This window comes from Cynara cardunculus, assembly GCF_001531365.2.
Source record: "Cynara cardunculus var. scolymus isolate 2C chromosome LG 5, CcrdV1, whole genome shotgun sequence".
In the NCBI taxonomy this organism is placed as follows: Eukaryota; Viridiplantae; Streptophyta; class Magnoliopsida; order Asterales; family Asteraceae; genus Cynara; species Cynara cardunculus.
In genome coordinates, this window is record NC_037532.1 from 30205541 (window position 1) to 30224217 (window position 18677).

At 33.1% G+C, this 18677-nt stretch overlaps 2 protein-coding genes across 3 annotated transcripts; both read right to left on the reverse strand.

Annotated features, from left to right (window-relative positions):
* Positions 1-227: 227 nt before the first annotated feature.
* LOC112512553 (transmembrane 9 superfamily member 2-like) lies at positions 228-6589 on the reverse strand. 2 transcript variants are annotated; one of them, XM_025118576.1, is made up of 8 exons: positions 6400-6589; positions 4652-4692; positions 3535-4117; positions 3291-3428; positions 3035-3191; positions 1762-2246; positions 824-1076; positions 228-470 (listed from the first exon to the last, which is right to left on the reverse strand). In XM_025118576.1, exons 1-7 carry the CDS (start codon positions 6555-6557, stop codon positions 857-859), a joined length of 1782 nt encoding a protein of 593 aa, XP_024974344.1. In that variant the 5' UTR covers positions 6558-6589; the 3' UTR covers positions 228-470; positions 824-856. The 2 variants fall into 2 exon arrangements, with proteins under 2 accessions (XP_024974344.1, XP_024974345.1); XM_025118577.1 differs by lacking the exon at positions 4652-4692 and having other exon boundaries at positions 6400-6563.
* A 2283-nt stretch (positions 6590-8872) lies between these two features.
* Positions 8873-16612, reverse strand: LOC112512554 (glutamate decarboxylase). Its single transcript, XM_025118578.1, has 7 exons — positions 16302-16612; positions 16018-16222; positions 10928-11128; positions 10605-10819; positions 10265-10518; positions 9826-9878; positions 8873-9567 (listed from the first exon to the last, which is right to left on the reverse strand). Exons 1-7 carry the CDS (start codon positions 16388-16390, stop codon positions 9100-9102), a joined length of 1485 nt encoding a protein of 494 aa, XP_024974346.1. The 5' UTR covers positions 16391-16612; the 3' UTR covers positions 8873-9099.
* Positions 16613-18677: the final 2065 nt, after the last annotated feature.

Consider the following 18677-nt stretch of genomic DNA (forward strand, 5'->3'; position numbering starts at 1 on the left):
TCAACTTCCTCATTTGATACCTCTAGACATGTCTCCTTTTTGTACTAGATTTATTTGAAATTAAGGCACAAACATGCCTAAAAATCGTATTTAAAGCGCCACCATCGCTATGTTTTATCAAGAAGTCCGGAACTTTCATGGCTGCGCTAAACAAATGTCGAATAAGTAATCCACGAAACTCAAAAATGACATTTAAACAAACTTTGTGCCTGAGCAGTCAGAAAAGATGTAGAAAGCTGGTGAATACCTGGACTTGTACAAACTTTAATTACAAACTACAGATTTAAAATGAAAATGGTCTGTGTATATGTCCAAAATTGAGTGGCGATTTTCCAAGTTTCTTCCTATTTCCAAACCAAACAGAAACAAGTATATATGAAAACATCATTCAACATGTAAGTTGATGGCTTTCATGGTTTCACCCTGGGCAGCAGCAGCAGCAGCTACAGCAACGGCCACAAGATTAGCTCCTGAGACAGTCGCAAATCACGAAACGTCGACTAAAAGATTAGTACAACCGTGAAACTGGTTCTAAATCAAATAAGATTATCATCAAAACTAGCAACATGCTACAAGTTACAGATTTTATAAAACAAAACCATTGGGTTAACAGTTATAACAATAAAAAGGTTCCAACAATTTAGGTGCCAATTCTAGTTTAGAAATCCCGTTCATTATTTCAGCTGCAAGACATCTCATGTTCACAACACTGTGAAATATACATATACATGCATACATACATATGTGTGTGTGTGTGTGTTTGCAAGTGTATGTCTGTTTTAAACTTTGAGCACATACGTTTTTGAACATAGAATTCCAATACCTGTCTGAGCATCGTAGATTGAACATTAAACATCTATTCACACTTGATTGAGCGGTATATGTGGCGGACAAAGAACAAAGCCGCACGGAAACCGACTGTCCCAAGCATCAGAAAGAAACCATAGCAGATGCAAGCCATGTAACCAAAGAAAAATGAGGTTTGCATGAATCCTGACATGTCAGAACGTTCGTAGTAGTAATACAAGCAATACCCATAGATGAAAACACCAGTTGACCCACCACAGAGGAAAGACCTGAAAAGAATTTGCAGATAGACCATCAAAACATGTGAACACAATTAAGTTAAATGTCTAAACTGAGATATAAGCAATTGAAATGCATTTATCATCTAATTCAAAATAAGGACCCAATCATTCTGACATAAAATACCATATATTTGTCAATAGGGTTGGGTTCTGGTGAGAAGGGAAGTTATGGTGAGAAGCGTAAGAAGAGTTCTCCACCCTGGATCAATCCTAATTGCATGTCAACACTAATGAGGTGCACTGGATCAATTCCATTTAAAGCACAATTCATGTGTGGGTATGAGATTAAAAGTGAGCAAGGATTCAAATCTCTTCTTATGCTTCTCACTATAACTTCCCTTCTCACACGATCCTTTGGCTATGTCAATAAGTATGGTACAAATGCATTTATATTTCAAGTTCTGTGTAACAACCAAAGTTAAGGGATTAAAATTGTCCGTCATAATCAAATGTTAGATGGATGAAATGTAAATGCTAATGAGCATAGCCTAGCGCCAAATGGAAATAATTCAGGAAAAGGTCCTAATGACGAAAAAACAAATAGAGGTATCCTGGAGGAACATAAAGTAATCAAAATCTTTACAAGCACACAAAGCAACGAGAACTATTTAAATTGATGTACATCATATATGCTATTCCGATGAGCAAGATTCAGGGTGAAAATGCTACATACCTCCACCACCATTCATGATCTTCGGCCGCAAGTTGGAAATATGTCAGTGCCACCGTGATAAAGGCAGTAACAATAAGAAGGATGATAAAAACTATAAATAAGATGCTGTATATGGTATATATCCTGTGGCCCCACACACTGGCAAATATGTAGTAAAGCTCAATGTAAATTGCACTGAAAGGGAGAAAACCAGCCATGGCCATCTGAGGAATAGTTTTCCTGTACCAAGGCAATGGTGGGATCTCTCTGGGATACTTTGTGGTGCGAACGGGAGCCTGAAACTCAGCCTTGCTGTTCTTTCCTGCAATACCCCCCAATACCAGCAAAGGTGATGTCACCAAAGTCCATATTAAAACGATCACCACGATGGTACCAAATGGCAGAGCAGCAGTAGCAGTATAAGCAATTGCAACAGTGTTTAGAAAGCAGAAAGTAAGAAAGAGTGGTCCACAAAACAGGCAACCAGTCAATAGTAAGTTCCTCACCTGTCAATCGAAAAATTCAAATATCAGATCAACATCAATCATTGATGCAGATTTAACTGGGGCTTCAACAAAATAATAAAAAGCAGCAAAAGGAAACTACACTAGTGCTACGGAGACAGCTCCGATATGTTTGAATTATATGATCATAAATTATAAGGTATTCATCAATCTGATTGCATTCGACCCTCCTAACAACAATCCAGCCCTTCTCGATTTATATGGAAAGTTTTACATATATTTGCTATCTGCAGAATGTCAGAAGTGGTAAAAGACTGGTATAGTAATTAAAAAATTCTAACATAGAGTTTAAAGTCTATCTGCATGATGACATTAGAAAGGTCTCCTCACATATTTTGAAATGGTACCCAACTAGTTCACTCACTAGAGTAACCAATCTACCAGATATTCTACTTCATAACAGTGCAAATTTTACTCTTCGTAATGCATAAATGTACAGGTCGATCTGTGAATGAGTATGTGTGTGTGAGAGAGAGAGTCTGAGTGAGAGAGAGAGCAGGGATTAAGGATGCAAGGAGAGAATAGTATGGTAATCTGTCGTCATACAAGCAAATTTACAACTCTGATGATTACAAGAAGCAATTGCACAATTCCATATCATCAAAATGAACCATAAAAAGCCAACATTTATAGGCAACAATCAACAAAGACCATAAATCAAGACTGACCATCACAAATGGTGAAGAGGTAACAAGGTCCATGCAACAACCAAAGTGTTGAGATGTAATAAAATATCATATTTATAATCCTTAGTAGGTAGAATAACATACCCAGTTAGTTCCTTCTAGCTGGTGATAAAAGGAGGCTGCAGTGTAGCCTGCAATCCCAGAAGTAAGAGCATATATGACAACTAGTGCGGTAAACAGAGCTCCTCGATTATATGGATAGAATACTCCAACAAGAGCCAGTGCAAAGATAAAAAGTGCACTGATAGAACCAACAAGTAGTCAGAGTTAGCACTTTCAAAAACTTAGGCACAGAAGATGAAAAAATTGTTAAAATAATTAATTCACCAATTCTACTTACAGGGAAAATAGCTGGGTTCCAGAACCAAGGGCTGCAGCAAAAAGAGACTTGTACTTAGGGTACCTGAAAACATCACCATGAATGTACTTCCACCCAGTTTCCTCTTGGTCATCAGCTGCCTCCTCATCGTGAGCATACCTGTCATAAATAACAAAAACTATTTAGAACAAACAGGAGGCATGAAAAAAAGAAATAACACAGTTAGTCACAGGAGCTGCTGAAATAACAAAAAAAAATTACTTACTTAACAAAGTCATTCTTAAGAACTCGCATAAGAATTGTAGCAAGGAAACCGGTTAAGAGGAGAACTGTCACACATGAGTTAATAATTGAAAACCAATGGATCTCTAGGTGATGTGGTTGCGAAGAAGACTGGGAGTACTTCTCCATCCTATTCTCAAAAGGAATGTCTGTTTCTTTCCACCTGACCGTGTACATAAATTCTACCTCAACTTCCTTGTCTTCGGTCAGATCCACAACAGCATTAGGATCAGCTTTTGCATTTATCTCTATGACACGATCCTTATTGTAGTGGATCTCAAAGTGAAGATGCTTAAAGAGGTAATACTTTTCCTCACTGGGATCAGTTTTGTCCTTTTCAACCTTCCCCAAAAATCCCCAGAAAGGCAAGTCATCATAGTACATCTGAAAATAATAATCCTTGGCAACAGCACTTCGGAATTTAGATACTTCTCCCTTTGACAGTTTTTTTTTGCAAACAATTTCCGAGTCCTTTTCAACCATAAAATAAAGCTTATAAGGAGCACTGACTAAACGATCCCCATTCAGTACTTCACCAAGAGCTTCCGGCTTCTCCTTCAAGTGAGCTGCAAACAACATTTGGATCAATCACACACCCTCACAAGAGCAATTACAGCTCAAGCAACAAAACAACCAAACCAAACTATCCCATATATCCTCCTCAGAGGTGGGGTCTGGAAGGGTGGGATGTATGCAGACCTGACCTCTACTCTGGAGAGTAGAGCGGCTGTTTCCATAAGAACCTCGGGCTTTAGGAAAAGCGTGTGAGAAAAATATTTGACCTAATAGTTTCAGAATAGTTGTCAAAAAGGTATTATGTAAGCAATAACAAACAAAGAAATCAATACTCCCTCCATGAAAACAATAATCCGTTTTTCTTATTTTGGAACAACATATAAATTTTGCTTCTCTCTGTAAAATCTGGGAGTATAGTCATCGTTCATATATCATATGTGGATTGACGGATTTCTCATAGTTGATTGCACATGCAGCCATTTTGTTTGGTAAGAGACTATGATCCAACCACGCACTACAATGATCTATTAGATCGTGTTCTTAAGGTCCATTGAAAACAAGAAACCAAGGGCAAGCACACACACCTGGTAGACAGAACGGTAGATCAAAAAACCGGTATGTTTCACTACAGAAGAAAACAGAAACAACTAATCAGTGCATAAGAAGGCATATAAAATTACATGCTGTAAATTATGAATTTAAGGTTCTTTAAATTTAAAAGTCTTTATAAATCTGATAAATAACATGTTGTAAATTACGATCTTAAGGTTCTTTAAATTAAAAAGCATATATGACCATGAGGAACAAAATATGACTCAAAGAACATATACAGATTGGGAGTCTTAATCTATTATATCCACTACCTAGCAATTCTTGGGCCTAGTCATGCTGAATTACGAACACAACTAATAGAGCCATAATTGGTGATATTATTTCATGATAGACAACACAATCAATAGAGCCAGAATCCTTGTCAAGAATAGTCTCCGTTGCACCTGACAAGCTATCAAGGCCATCTTTTGTATGCAGTTATTTGTCCTATGTGTTATAGAAACAAAATCATGTCACACACGCATGTTCACATGAAGCATAATGCAGTCAACACTTCCTCATCACTGGAAGGCCATTCTACATACAAGAACAGGATCAAAGTTCTCTAAGACTCCAGGGGGTATTGTTTGATTTACTTGATAAACTACATAAGCAATAACATAATGTTTGAAGGAATGAAGCAACTTCTTTGTTTCCCAGTGTGAAAGACAATGAATGGCATGGGTGTATTAGGACCGCATAGACAAGTTTGAGAATTGCTTGCATGAGTAAACCCTGACAAGGAGCAGATGCATAAGCAACATTCCCAGTGACTTGCCTTCAAGTATAATAGCTCTTGAGTCATCATCCAAAGATCAGCTAGTCTGATTAAAAAGAGACATGTTTTATAACTTGTAGACAATATTTACATCTTTTGTATTTATCATTTGTTACACATTTAGTACAAATTCAAATACAACTCTACCTTTTTTCCAAACAAATCAATCTTCTCAGAGTCATTTCTGCTAGCCAGTCGAGTGTCGGTCAAATGCATATTAGGTTTAATTAGCCATAATTTACTACATTATCTTTTCAAACCCAGGTCTTGTGTTTGGTGATAAAAAGATCTATATACATATGAAAAACACATTATTAGTGGCATATTGTAACATACATGATAGAAAGGATAAAACTACTTCGGCGTCTTTTATGTTTAGGGAATAAAAAAAAGCTCATTTCTTAAGGATGGACAAGCAATTAAATATCTTTTATCTCACTCATCTAAGAATAAATTCTTATAAAACAAAACCAAGTTCAATGCGCTCAAATCTTAACATCTTTCTTTCCCCAACTTCAGTTACAACATAGACTCATCAAATTTCGCTCACAAACTTTCAAATAGGTAACGTGAAATTCTAGTCTGGCTGATCTAAATTGTATCTCACATTAGGCATACAGCTTCTTAGTATCATCAGATGCACATAATCGCGGACTTCTCCGTGCTCAACAACCACAAGTCCGCCTGCATCTAAAGCCTAAACGTGGATGAAACAGTCCCCAAACACTCTTGAGACCCCATCCTCTCACAATTACAACTACGAAAACATAAAACCCTAATTAACATAACTGAAGCTGAGATCCCACAAATTTCAAAACAGAAACCTTAATTCTTTCCAAAATAGATCCAGTAATCAGTAGATAAGTAGCAAACACATCAAAACAAAAGAAACGAAGTATAGAACAAGAAACACGATTCACAAAATCAAACGCATGAAACAGAGATCTAATCCAGAGAACCCACCTAGGGTTATGGAAGGGGCCGACTTTGTTAGCGTAAATAGGGACTTCATCATTAGGTTTGTACTTGTGATCTGAGGCACCTGATCGAACTTCTTGAATGCGAAAAACCACCAGTAACGCCACCATCAACCACCGGATCACGACCATTTTCTTCAACATCTTTGGTGTCTGCTGCAGCGCCCACAGATAGGTGTGTGTATGTGAAAATATAAGTTGGGGACTTTGTCTACTCTATCGAAGTTTGTTGAAGGGCTTTTCCGGTATTTCATCACAGATTTGAAATCATGACTTCTCACATTTTTTAGGGCCCATAGCACACTATTTTTATACAAAATAAATAACAAAGATATGATACGTACGATTTATGGATGGAAATTTTAACCTGAAAGGCTGTTTGATAATTGTTGAATGATTTGTTGTTGAATAATTAAGTTGTCCATTTTAATTAAAAGACTTTCATGATATAATGTAAAATGAAATATAACTGTTTGGTAATTGTGTACGATAAAATTAGGGCTCTTAATGATTAAGGGAGATCCAGGATACAAAATCATTCAGAGAGTTTTAGAACCATTAAGAGACAGACTTTTTTTTACCAAACAAAAATCACCTCTTAAAGGTTCAGAGGTTGTCTCTTAATGGAACTATTAAGAGGTAAACAAACAACCCCTTAATAAGTTAATGATATAAAAAGGGAATGATCGTGTGAGAATGAAAGTTAAAATGACAAGCGTAAGAATGGATCTGGGTTTTTGATCACTTTTAATGTCAAACTCATCCATGAATCATGTTTGATATGGGGATTGATAGGTTGCATCTCATCTTAATCTGATATAAGGATGGATATCCCTTCTTACGTTTCTTAGCTTAGCATTTTTTTTTCACCGAAATCCAACCCTATATCAAAAACAAGTTTAAATGTCTCATTGTTTAAGAAATATTAGAAATGTACCTTGTATTTTTGTAATATATATATATATATATATTCTATTTTGTCTTTCTTATGAGGCGTTTGGGATTGCTTATTTAAAACAACTTATTTTTTTATCTACAAAAGTTTTTATTAACTTATTATATGTAAAAATGGTTTAAATTCTTCAAAAAAAATTATTATTGGTTTGACACCGATATAAACTATTTATTCAAACACTCAAAAATATTTATTATCAATGTCACACCAAAATAAATAAATAAGTTGTTCTGATAAATAATCCCAGACACCCCGTTTTTATCTTTTAAAAATGTGTTGAAATCAGATGTGGAGCCAGAATTGAGATCCTTTGGAACATCGTAGTATAAATAAATTAAAATAATTGAAAATAAAAAATAAATCGTTTTCTTGGAATCTAATTATCAAAAAAAATCTTTTTTAATTATAACACCTATTTTCTAACAACAAAAAATTTCAACATCACCTATTTATTTGAATGTTTTTCCAACAATTTCACCTATTTATTCATCATTATAATAAAAATTTACTAAACATAACTTATAATATGATACATAACAATGTATCTAAAATATATAATTTAAAAATTAAAATATTTGAATAAAAGTTGATTATCGACAATTTTAGCCGGTCCTACATGGAACCCGTCTTTAAGGACACCAATGTAAGGGGTATTTTTTGACTCAGTTGACAGCTGAAGCTAACGAAAGGGGAGAATCAAACCCGAGACTTGTCTTATATTTGTGCAAAATCACTATGTTATTTACTAATTGAGCTACACGTCATAGGTTAATGTTCAAAATATTGTTGTTGATTCATTAATGTAATTTAAGTTTATTTTTAATTCAATGGTGTATTAAATGTTTACTATATTTAATTTAACTTGTAAACATTATCTATTAACTTATTGGAGGTTTTTAAGTTGAAACAAGCATAGTAATTGATGTTTAAGTTTCAACTTTTTCAATCTCTTCTATTCATAAATGCTAAAGAAAACAAAGATGTAACAAATGAATTATTCTTATCAAATCATAACCTCAAATTCATTGAGACATCAAGGAATCAATTATTCATCATAAATAACACTTAATAACTATTTATATTTGCTCATATGAATATCATGCATTTTTATTATCGATGATTTAATGCATTTTTATCATGATATTATACATATTAATTAGAGAAAGTTGGATTCCGGTGAGAACCGAAGCTCTGGTGAGAAATTTAAAAATTGATCTTCATCCTTGAATCAATCTTTATTTATTGAATATCGACACTAATAAGATGCATCAAATCAATTCCTGTGAGAGCCCTTTTTCTTTAGCAGTACAGGCCAGGCCGGCTCCACACTACCGGATGAAAACAAGAGAGATTTAAAATTTCCTAAAATCGTCTCAAAATGATAAGGGCGCATTCCTTTAAAAAAACACAATTTCGACCTTCGCAACCACATGGACGGCCATGCTCCTTAATATCAGACGTTAATTCGACATGTTAATACAATGACAGAACAAACAAATCATATAAAAAATTAAATATTTATAATTCTCTTTAATCGATGCTCATGTTTAAGATGCTAAAGAACGGCTCTAACCCTCTGAAACAGAAGAATAATTATGAAATACACACAAAAAATACTCGTTTATGATGAGGGGTTTGGAGTAGGATTGAATACAAGCATCAGTGACCGTCTCAGATGACACAAACTGATCCGTTATTAAATATTTCTCACACCATACAATGCTCCCACATCTAACACACACCGTTAGTTTTCTTCTTATCAGCCACGAACTTCCTCCAAGCATCAGTTATCTTCTTTTGCACTTCCATATCGTGTTCAGTCACCACCCCATTTTCTGCACTCACTGCCATCTTCGCATTCAACTTCGCCGGCAGCGTGTCAAGCTCTTGAAGCACCTTCGAGATGTCCGTCACTAGCCGTTCTGCCAACGTCCTTGAAAAGTCTTCTCGTATCACCACCCGCAGAACTGTCACGTGTTGTGCGTCCGGTGGCATCGTGTAAGCCGGCACGATCCATCCGAACCGCCTCAGCATGTCTGATATCTCGAACTCGTTGTGTTGGCTGTGGTCTTTTAGCGAGAAGGCTACGAGTGGGACACCGTTGTCTTTTGAGATGATATTGAAGCGACCCGTTTTCTCTAGTCCTTCCTTGAGGACCATCGCGTTCTCTTGACAGTTTTCCATGATGCATTTGTATCCCTAATTATAGATCGTAAGTTTTTACAAGGCAAATGTTTGTTGACTTCATTTAGAAACCTTAAATATTTTTAAAATCCAGGAACTACCTATTTTAAAAGTATCCACGATAAATATATGTCATGACATTCATCATGAATATTTTATTATGTTATTCATAATGAATACTTATAAAAATGGTGGTTTATGAGTTCTTAAAATATTTAAGGTTCGTAAATTGTATTTGAAGATTGAAGAGTAGTTTTAAAGATGAAAACTAACCTCAAAACCCAAGCGAATGAGTTGATAGTACTGAGCAATTACTTGACTCGAACCTGGAAAGAAAATAATTAACACACCTCGTTGGTTTTTGAGAAGAAAGAAGTTCTTCAAGAATAAAAAAGAAGTTTCTAATATATATCGAGAAGAAATGGTTCAAGTTTAATTGATGTAGGCCTCAACGAATTCCCTTGTAATGGAGGCTAAACATACATGAATTGCCCCACATTGACAAGATGGGCTACACAGGACAGATTGACAGGTCCGAAGCGGTGAACATTGGCTTTCATAGTTCATACCATATGGAACTCCATTTGATTACTCTCAAAAAAGAGCATTTACAAACAAAAGTTCCAATATCAATGTGAAATGATATAAATTTAATTGTTACGAGACTTTAACAATTAGAAAAACGGACTACTACGAAAATTTGTTAGTTTACCTTTGGAGAAGTTGAGGGTGAAAGTTGGTTGATCAGCACCAAGATAGTTAATGTGAAAGATGAGTTCGTCAGGCAAGTCTTCTTTGCTCCTCCAAATCGCCCACCCGATTCCGGCATACACAAGACCGTACTTGTGACCGCTAACATTTATACTCTTAACCAACGGCAACCGGAAATCCCATTCCAATTCTGGGTAAAGGAAGGGTGCGATAAACCCTCCACTCGCAGCATCCACATGGATCGGCGTATCCCATCTGCATTCAAATATATACACCCTTTTAATTATAAGGTTCCAAAATCGACTATATATGTACTTTATAAATATAACAAACGTACATACCCAGTTTCTGCGTTCTTCTCGACTAGGAGGTCGTTCAAACGCTTAACATCTTCAAATTCACCATTGAGGGTCGAACCCAAGATCGCGGCCACACAGATGGTGTTTTCGTCGACCATCTCCACGGCTTTATCAGGGTCCATCACATAGTAACCCTCCCTCAATTTTACCTCCTTCAATTCCACTTCAAAATACCTTGCGAATTTCTCCCAGCATACCTAAATTCACAAATAATTAATACTGTTTTTAAAATGTAACTTTAATAAATTCTTGAACATTATATAATAAATGATACAAAAATGTCTTTTTTTTTGGGTTTTAATTACCTGGACATTGGCACCGGTGACAATGTTAGGTTTATCCCAAGGTTTTCCTTGAGCTCTCATCTTGTTTTGCCATTTCCTTTTGAAAGCCAATCCAGCCAGCATGATTGCCTCCGATGACCCTACGGTCCCGACTCCAACTGCGGTTTCTGAGTCTCCAAGTGGTGCATTGAAGAGATGTGCGATCATGTTTACACAACGGTTCTGCATTCGTTTTAACATACAATAATTCAAACACAAATGACGCTATTTGAAATGATATTCTTGCATAATACACCCGATATAAAAAATAAAAAATGCCTTTCGATAACTCAATTTTTCTAGATGGCAGTTTTTCATCCTCATTAAAGGTGAATGAATAGGGGGGGTGTTTGGGATTGCTTATTTGAACAACTTATGTTTTGGTATAAAAATGTTTATCAACTTATTATAAGTTAGAATGATTTAACTTTATCAAAAACTTCTTATTACCGGTTTGACACTAGTATAAGTTGTTTATCCAAATACTTAAAAATGCTTATTACCAGTGTTACACCCGAATAAGTCAATAAGTTGTTTTTATAAGAAGTTTCTACGAATTTATATTTAATCTAATCTTCATCCGGTCTGAAACCAGGCCTAAAAACCCAAGCCCAATTGAGACAGGTTGAGATTTGGTTAGCAGACCAATTCCTAAATGGATTAGGTCCCCGAACCCAATACATCTTATAAAAAATTCAAATTTAACATCAACTCATCTTATTAAATAAATTGATAAAGAAGATAAATTATTTCAATTTTCAATGACATGGGATTATTAAAAGCTACAAATTAAATAAGGAGATCCATAAAACATTCAAATAAGCATGGATAGATTATAAATGTTAATTGACAAAAAGAAAATGCATTAAAATATGTTTTGGTTAATAAAAATCAAGAAAAAACTAATTTGGTAAAATCAAAAATCTTTTGTAAAGTTGAGCACTGAATTGCTCTAAAAATGATAATAAAATACTAAAATATAAAAACTGATAAGATATTATTATTATCATTATATAAAAATATTGATTTGAATGTGACCGGCACAAGTGTACAATAGCCCCACCTATACGTTTAAAGAGTTTGACAAACCCATGACAATAAAAGTGAAAAAAAATAATTGATTCCAATAGGGGTGTAACAATGAGTACTTGAATAATTTAGCATGGATAAGGTTAAATGATATATGTTTATATCGTTGAATATATCCTTACTTATTATTATTTTTCTTATACATATCGACATTAAACGAAGGATCGTGTGAAAAGTGTAAGAAGTGACCTAAACCATTGATCGTCTTTAATCTCAAATCCACCCATGAATCATGTTTCATCATGCATCTTAATACATCTCATTCTAATATTGTAGGGTTTAGGGGCAGTGCCCGTAGCAGGGTTCCAAGGTGCAGAGCCCTTGGTTGTGTATGGATTTTAAGAATAGTTAAGACTTAGAGAATTCTAGTTGCGGGATAATCCGGAAAAATTTCAGAAGGTTGGAAACCTTCTTGAACTTGTTCCCGAAGTTGGTAGAAAATTGGCTAAGTCTGAACTTTAGACTATGCAATCAAGCTTGTGGTCTGTGCAACTAGACTTATGGTCTGTACAATCAGAATTCAGATACAATTGTAATTGTTCTCTGATCTTATCCATGCACAGTTGTAACCGCTTTTAACAACTTGTAACTGTGGATCTCATATAAATATGTGAAGGAGAATTTGGGTATATAAGGACTCGATCTCACCGCCTTTGAAATAGAGAGTTTCTCCGTAATTACCCCACTACGAAATTCATGATACCCAAAGCTATAAGAGACAAATTATTGTATTTGGAAAATGAACTTTCACGATCCAACAAAATTATCCAATCCCCAATTTTTCTAACATCAAGGGGCCCTAGAAAATATACAAAAAAAATCTTCAATGGTCTCATAGATACATGTCCCTCCATCAAATCGTTTTTCATATACATTTTAGATGCATTATACGACCCAAAAAGTATTTCATTTACCAACATGATGACACCCGATCTTCTGGTTTGATTCAGTTTTCTACAGTGATAGAAATAAATAAATCATTTTGTGGTTTCACTTACTTTATCTCAAAATACACAATTACACAATAAGTCGATTATAAATTATAAAGGCAAGTATCTAACTTTAGAAACTGTATTCAGGTTTTTGTAGAAAAAAAAAACATATCTACAATATTTGGAAGTAACATGTAGAAAAACCCTTTATCTAGAAAAAGCAAATTTTATTATTTTTTAAGTTTTGCTAAAAATATAAATTTAAAATTATGACAATTATGAAGTTATTAGCAAGTGGAGAAATTTTGGTAGAAAGGGGACAGGAAATCATTCGAAGAAATCTCATTTGGAGACAAAGAAAAAGAAAAAGAAAAAGAGAGACTAGAAACAATATTGAATTCTTAAAGTTGTAACTTTTTTGAAAACAAGCAACCAAAACCATATATTTATTATATGCACTATCCCTAATTTTCTCCAACTCAAGTTAATAGTTATTTTTCCTTATATAGATAATGCATTTAGTAATGTAGAAAGATATGGTGCTTACTGCTTAGGATGAACACCATGGACTAGTTAGTTCACAGGTGTAAGATGTCCCAATTTTTTATCAGTCCCTACTCCCTAATCAATAGAATTTAGAAAGTAGGTTTAATAAATCTTATGTTTGAAAATGTGTTATAATTACCTTGTATATTATGCCCACTTGCAGAACTTATTCAAAACTTAAGACATGTTTTAAATTGACAAAAGTTAAAATAAATATGTTGGCTAATTAGGATTGTTTATCAAATACTTATCAATAATAGTCATCATCATCACTTACTTTATGAGGTGACATTATCAACTATCAAAATGGATTATTGATAAATATCTTTTACTTGGCAGACGCTTACCCCGGGTAAGAGGTTTCTCCCTCCTTACCAGGTAAGATTACAAGTCATTGTTATGCTTCTTAGTTTCTTACTGTGCAAAATTCTTGATCTTTATCATATCTTATGCGAAAACAAGTGATGATGACCGATAAATGTTTATCCGGTAAACAATCAAATGACTTGTAAATCTTATATAAAAAGTAGGGTCTAAAAAGATTAAAATATATACAAAGTTTATCTTTTAACCTAAGTAAATATGTGGTTAATATGTAAAATTATAAAATATGAGCTAAGCAAATTAAGTGGTAGAAAAGCATCCAAAGGAAAAACTTTAGGTTTGTGAGATCCAATGACCCCTTGAACCTATCCATTATATATTTGCAAGTGTTGGATCTTTGAAAAGATATTATTCTATTCACCAAAATGCTTTTTATATATTTTATTTTGAAAACATTTTTAAAATCAAAACGCTTGGTTGCAATTTCTTTACACTTGTCGACGAACAAAATCATGCAAAATATACCCATCATTAAATATTGACTAAAACATATAACTACCAATAAATATAAGATATGATACCTGCCAAGATAACTTACTCATAAAAACTTTTTAAAAGTTAATTATTTCTTTGATTTAATTTAATAGATTGCAATCAAAGTAATTATTCCAGAAGGGTTTGGTATATGTTTCCGATTTACATCAAAATCATGTCAAATTATTATTAAAAAACATAAAAATGATTGTTTGATATAGATGGGTATGAAAAAAAAAACGCTAAAAAGAATTGTAACATAACTTTTTTGAAGAAGGGGAATTTATGGGCCATATGTTTGAAATATGGGAAGAAAGGGACAGTAACATATGCTAGAAAATATCAAAGATAATACTGAGATAGATAAAGACATGGTTCTCAATTTCTATCCGAATCTAGAAAAAATTTAAAATTAAATATTTTATTAAATATATTAAATATTTTAAATATATAATTAATGATAAAAGAAAAATGCATATAATATTTTGATTTTTGACTTTTGAAGAGTATGTTTTTGATCGATGAAAAATGGATAAATCAATATAAAAGAAAGATCTCATTAACTCCTGCTCTGTCAAGCAAGTAAACAACGGGGAAGTTGCTTTTCATAAAATATCAGCTTCATTTAATACATTATTCGCTTTATTTAATTATTTTCCTTGGTAAAGAAGAAAACTAAAATAAAAATCTTTTTCCAAATGTGAAAACTAACAACGAATGATATTCGAAGCTTATTATATTCCTTTGTTGATGAAAATGACAATACAAAGAATTAGTATCATGTGAAAAGAAGGTTAATATGAGACGCGTAAAAAAGATTTTTATCATTAATTACTTTTAATTTCATACTCATCCATGAATTACATTTTAGAATGTAATTGATCTGATACATCTTGATACATATTATTAGTATTGATCTTCAATTAAAATTGATCCAACAGTAAAAATCTTTTCTTACCATTCTCATCATAACTTGTCTTCTCACCGAAATCCAAATCTAACATAGAATGGGCCAACTTCATCTTTTTCCTTAAGAAAATAAAATATATATACATAAAATCAAAATAGAACCATCACATAATAAAATAATAATAAAAACGGTCAAATCACATGTAAGCGACTATGAAACACGGTCAATGGACGAACGGGTGACCTAACCTTCAAACGTTTTAGTCTTCTCTTGTTTCGTTATTGTTTGCTTATATATGTAAATATTGTTTTATTTATTCTCCCAAAACAAAAGTTAGTGTTATTTTGCAGGAGATTAATAGAATATGGTGCATAGAAAGCGATAGCATTTATAATAACACAAAAAAAGTGCGTATGACATTTGTCTCTCAATCACATCATAGCTCGCAATGACTTTTTTTTTTGGGTGGCTAAATGCACCCCTATGCATTGCTTAATGCACCTTTATCCATGAATTTCTTCTTCACACACATCAACATCAATACATGCTTTTTACATTTCCAATGTTTAAATGACCTGATTCTGACATCACAGAGGGTGCCATTAGCACTCCCCTTTTTTTTTTAATCGTTTTTCATCCATGTTTTATGTCATCCATGACATAGTCAAGGTTTTTGGCGTATTGAAAAAGTTAGGCCTTACGATTGGAGGAAGAAGAAGAAGAATAAATATGTATACCTGGAGCTCAGTCGTGACCGGATACTCATCCATGTCAACGTAATTCTTATTAATGGCAGCCATCATTAGATTATTACATTCAGGCTCCATCCATGTCGTCACGAACGACGCCAGATTCAGCCTGGGATTTCCATCCAACATCAGCTCATCGTTTATTATCTGATACGCAGCCTCCTTAGGGATCGAATTGTCAGGCATCTTAAACCTGCAGATATTAATTGGAATTAATCGACTCAAAATCAAAAATGAACGTCAAATTTGTTAGATCTGGTGGATCAATTCACCTTGGAAGAACTGCGCGCACATATCGAGATGCAAAAGTGGAGTGGAGGGAGATATCGGACTCCGATTGCACGGCCTTGGATAGAACCATGCTTAATCGCTGTTGATCACTACGTGTTTCGTGTGTGTGTGTGAGAAAGAAAGAGAAGAAGCAGTTGAATCATGTGGGAAGAAGGAGATCGGAGGACAAGCATTTATACAGCCTAAGGAAACGGGAAGAAGACATGAATATTGCTGGGGACCAAAATATAAAATGCAAAAGACTTTTATTGTAAAATTTTAAATTTATAGGGACTATTGTGCAATTTTTAGGTCGACAGGTGAAAGTAAGAACATCTGGGTTTCATATTTGTCGATTTCTATTTTGACAATACATAAAGTAAACAAAGAACGATTGGTTTAACTATAAGAATGGTGTTTGATTGGTTTGAGCTTGGTTTCAAATGTTAAAAGTACCAAGAGGTCTTAGATTCAAATTCAAGGAAGAATAAAAATCTTCTTGTGGCCACGGAGGTTCGAATACGGTGACTCCGGACTATCTACAAAGCAGGTGGTCGCCCTGAAATTAGTCGGCTCGCATAGCGAGTTGGATATCCAGGTTAATAAAAAAAAAAGGACGATCGGTATTTCTTTTAGTAAACAAATAAAGGGAATTGGTTTTTATATTTATTTTGAACAACTAATTTTTAAAATTTTATTTAAGAGTCTTAGACAAACTTTTCATTTATTTAAGGGTTCTCTTGATTTAGCATATGTTTGACAAACTAGTTGATAAGTTATTTAATTGATGTTTAATAAGCTAGCTGATTAATAAATCATTTTCTTGAAAAACTAGTTGATAAACATGTAAAACGATTAAAAAAGATATCCAGAAAATGAGAAGTAATTAACAATTTCAACTAATATTAAGTTATTGATAATAAATATTTATTAATATTAATAATTAATTTTTATTTTTGTTTATTAATAATTAATTTTTACTAATGCTTATTTATAATTAATAGTAATAAATAATAATTAAAACTAATAAGACTTATAATTAAAAAAAAGTAACAAAATATTGTCCATAAGCTACTCTAATTGACGTTTCAATAACCTAGCTTAATGACTTGTTAACAATGACATGATCTAAGTAAATATCAATTAATATACTATAATTTTGAAGGTATCAACAAATGAGTCCCTTAAATAAACAAGAACTTTGTTTGAGGCCCGTAAATAATTAATCGCTCCCAAAAATAGAAATTAATAAAAAATTCGATTTTATTTTTCCATATAAAGTTCAGGAGTTTTTATCACCAACTATATGATTAAATATCGTAACATATATTTAATATCTTAATGAGCTTTTTATAAAATGGGTATTTCTCCATCCTAAATAATTCAATCTTGGATATAGTTATGTTTCAAACATTCCTCTATTTCGGAAAACGGTTTGGAGTTGCAAAATATACATTTTTTTTATCACTTTACTATCAATTTCGTAACAAAAATATTCAATTTTAGAAATTATCTTCTATAAAGACAACTTTTTATACAATATTTTAATTATTAAATAATCTCAAGATGATTATTCGATGATCCAATATCATACTGGTCGATTGCGTCTAACTAATGTCATATTTATAAATCCATCAATGTTGTTTGGTTAGAGTATTCCTTTTATTCCGCGGGAGTCATTTATTAAAATTCAATAGTAGGTACAACTTGTTAGATGCCGTGTTTACTATTATTTAATAACAAAATGTTAATTTATTAATTAATATTAAAAATTCAACGATGACGGTAAATAAATTTGATTGTCTGATTAATTAATTAAAATATACTTATACGTATATTCGTTTAAATTTTATGTATCGTACTATTTTATTGTATTCATGTATATTTAATATATTATCAAATACAATAATATAAAATAAGTATTTAATTCAGTATTATTGTTTCTTTCTCCAAATTGTTGCCAAATATCTTCAATCCAATATGAATGACGTCAACTATTCATTGACCTATTCCGTGTTTTATATGATTTTGAAGATAATTCTCGTATCAGGAAGAAGAGGTCAAGAAAATTGAGGCAAAAATATATAAGTGTAGAAAGAATTCACTGTAAGTTTTATAAAGCAAGAAAAACTATAAGATTGAAAACTAAAACAAACAGATAATTTTTACATTGCCGGAGATGCATCACCCAGTAATGAATGAAACAAACTGTAACGACCCGTCAAAACATAACGCATAAACCACATATGTTACATATAACATCTCATAAAAATATTACACATTGGTCCCAAAATTAACACAACGATAAAACTACCAAAAGTATACTACAAACTTATGCTTACACAACTTGTATACAACAGTTTCATAAGTTCACATAA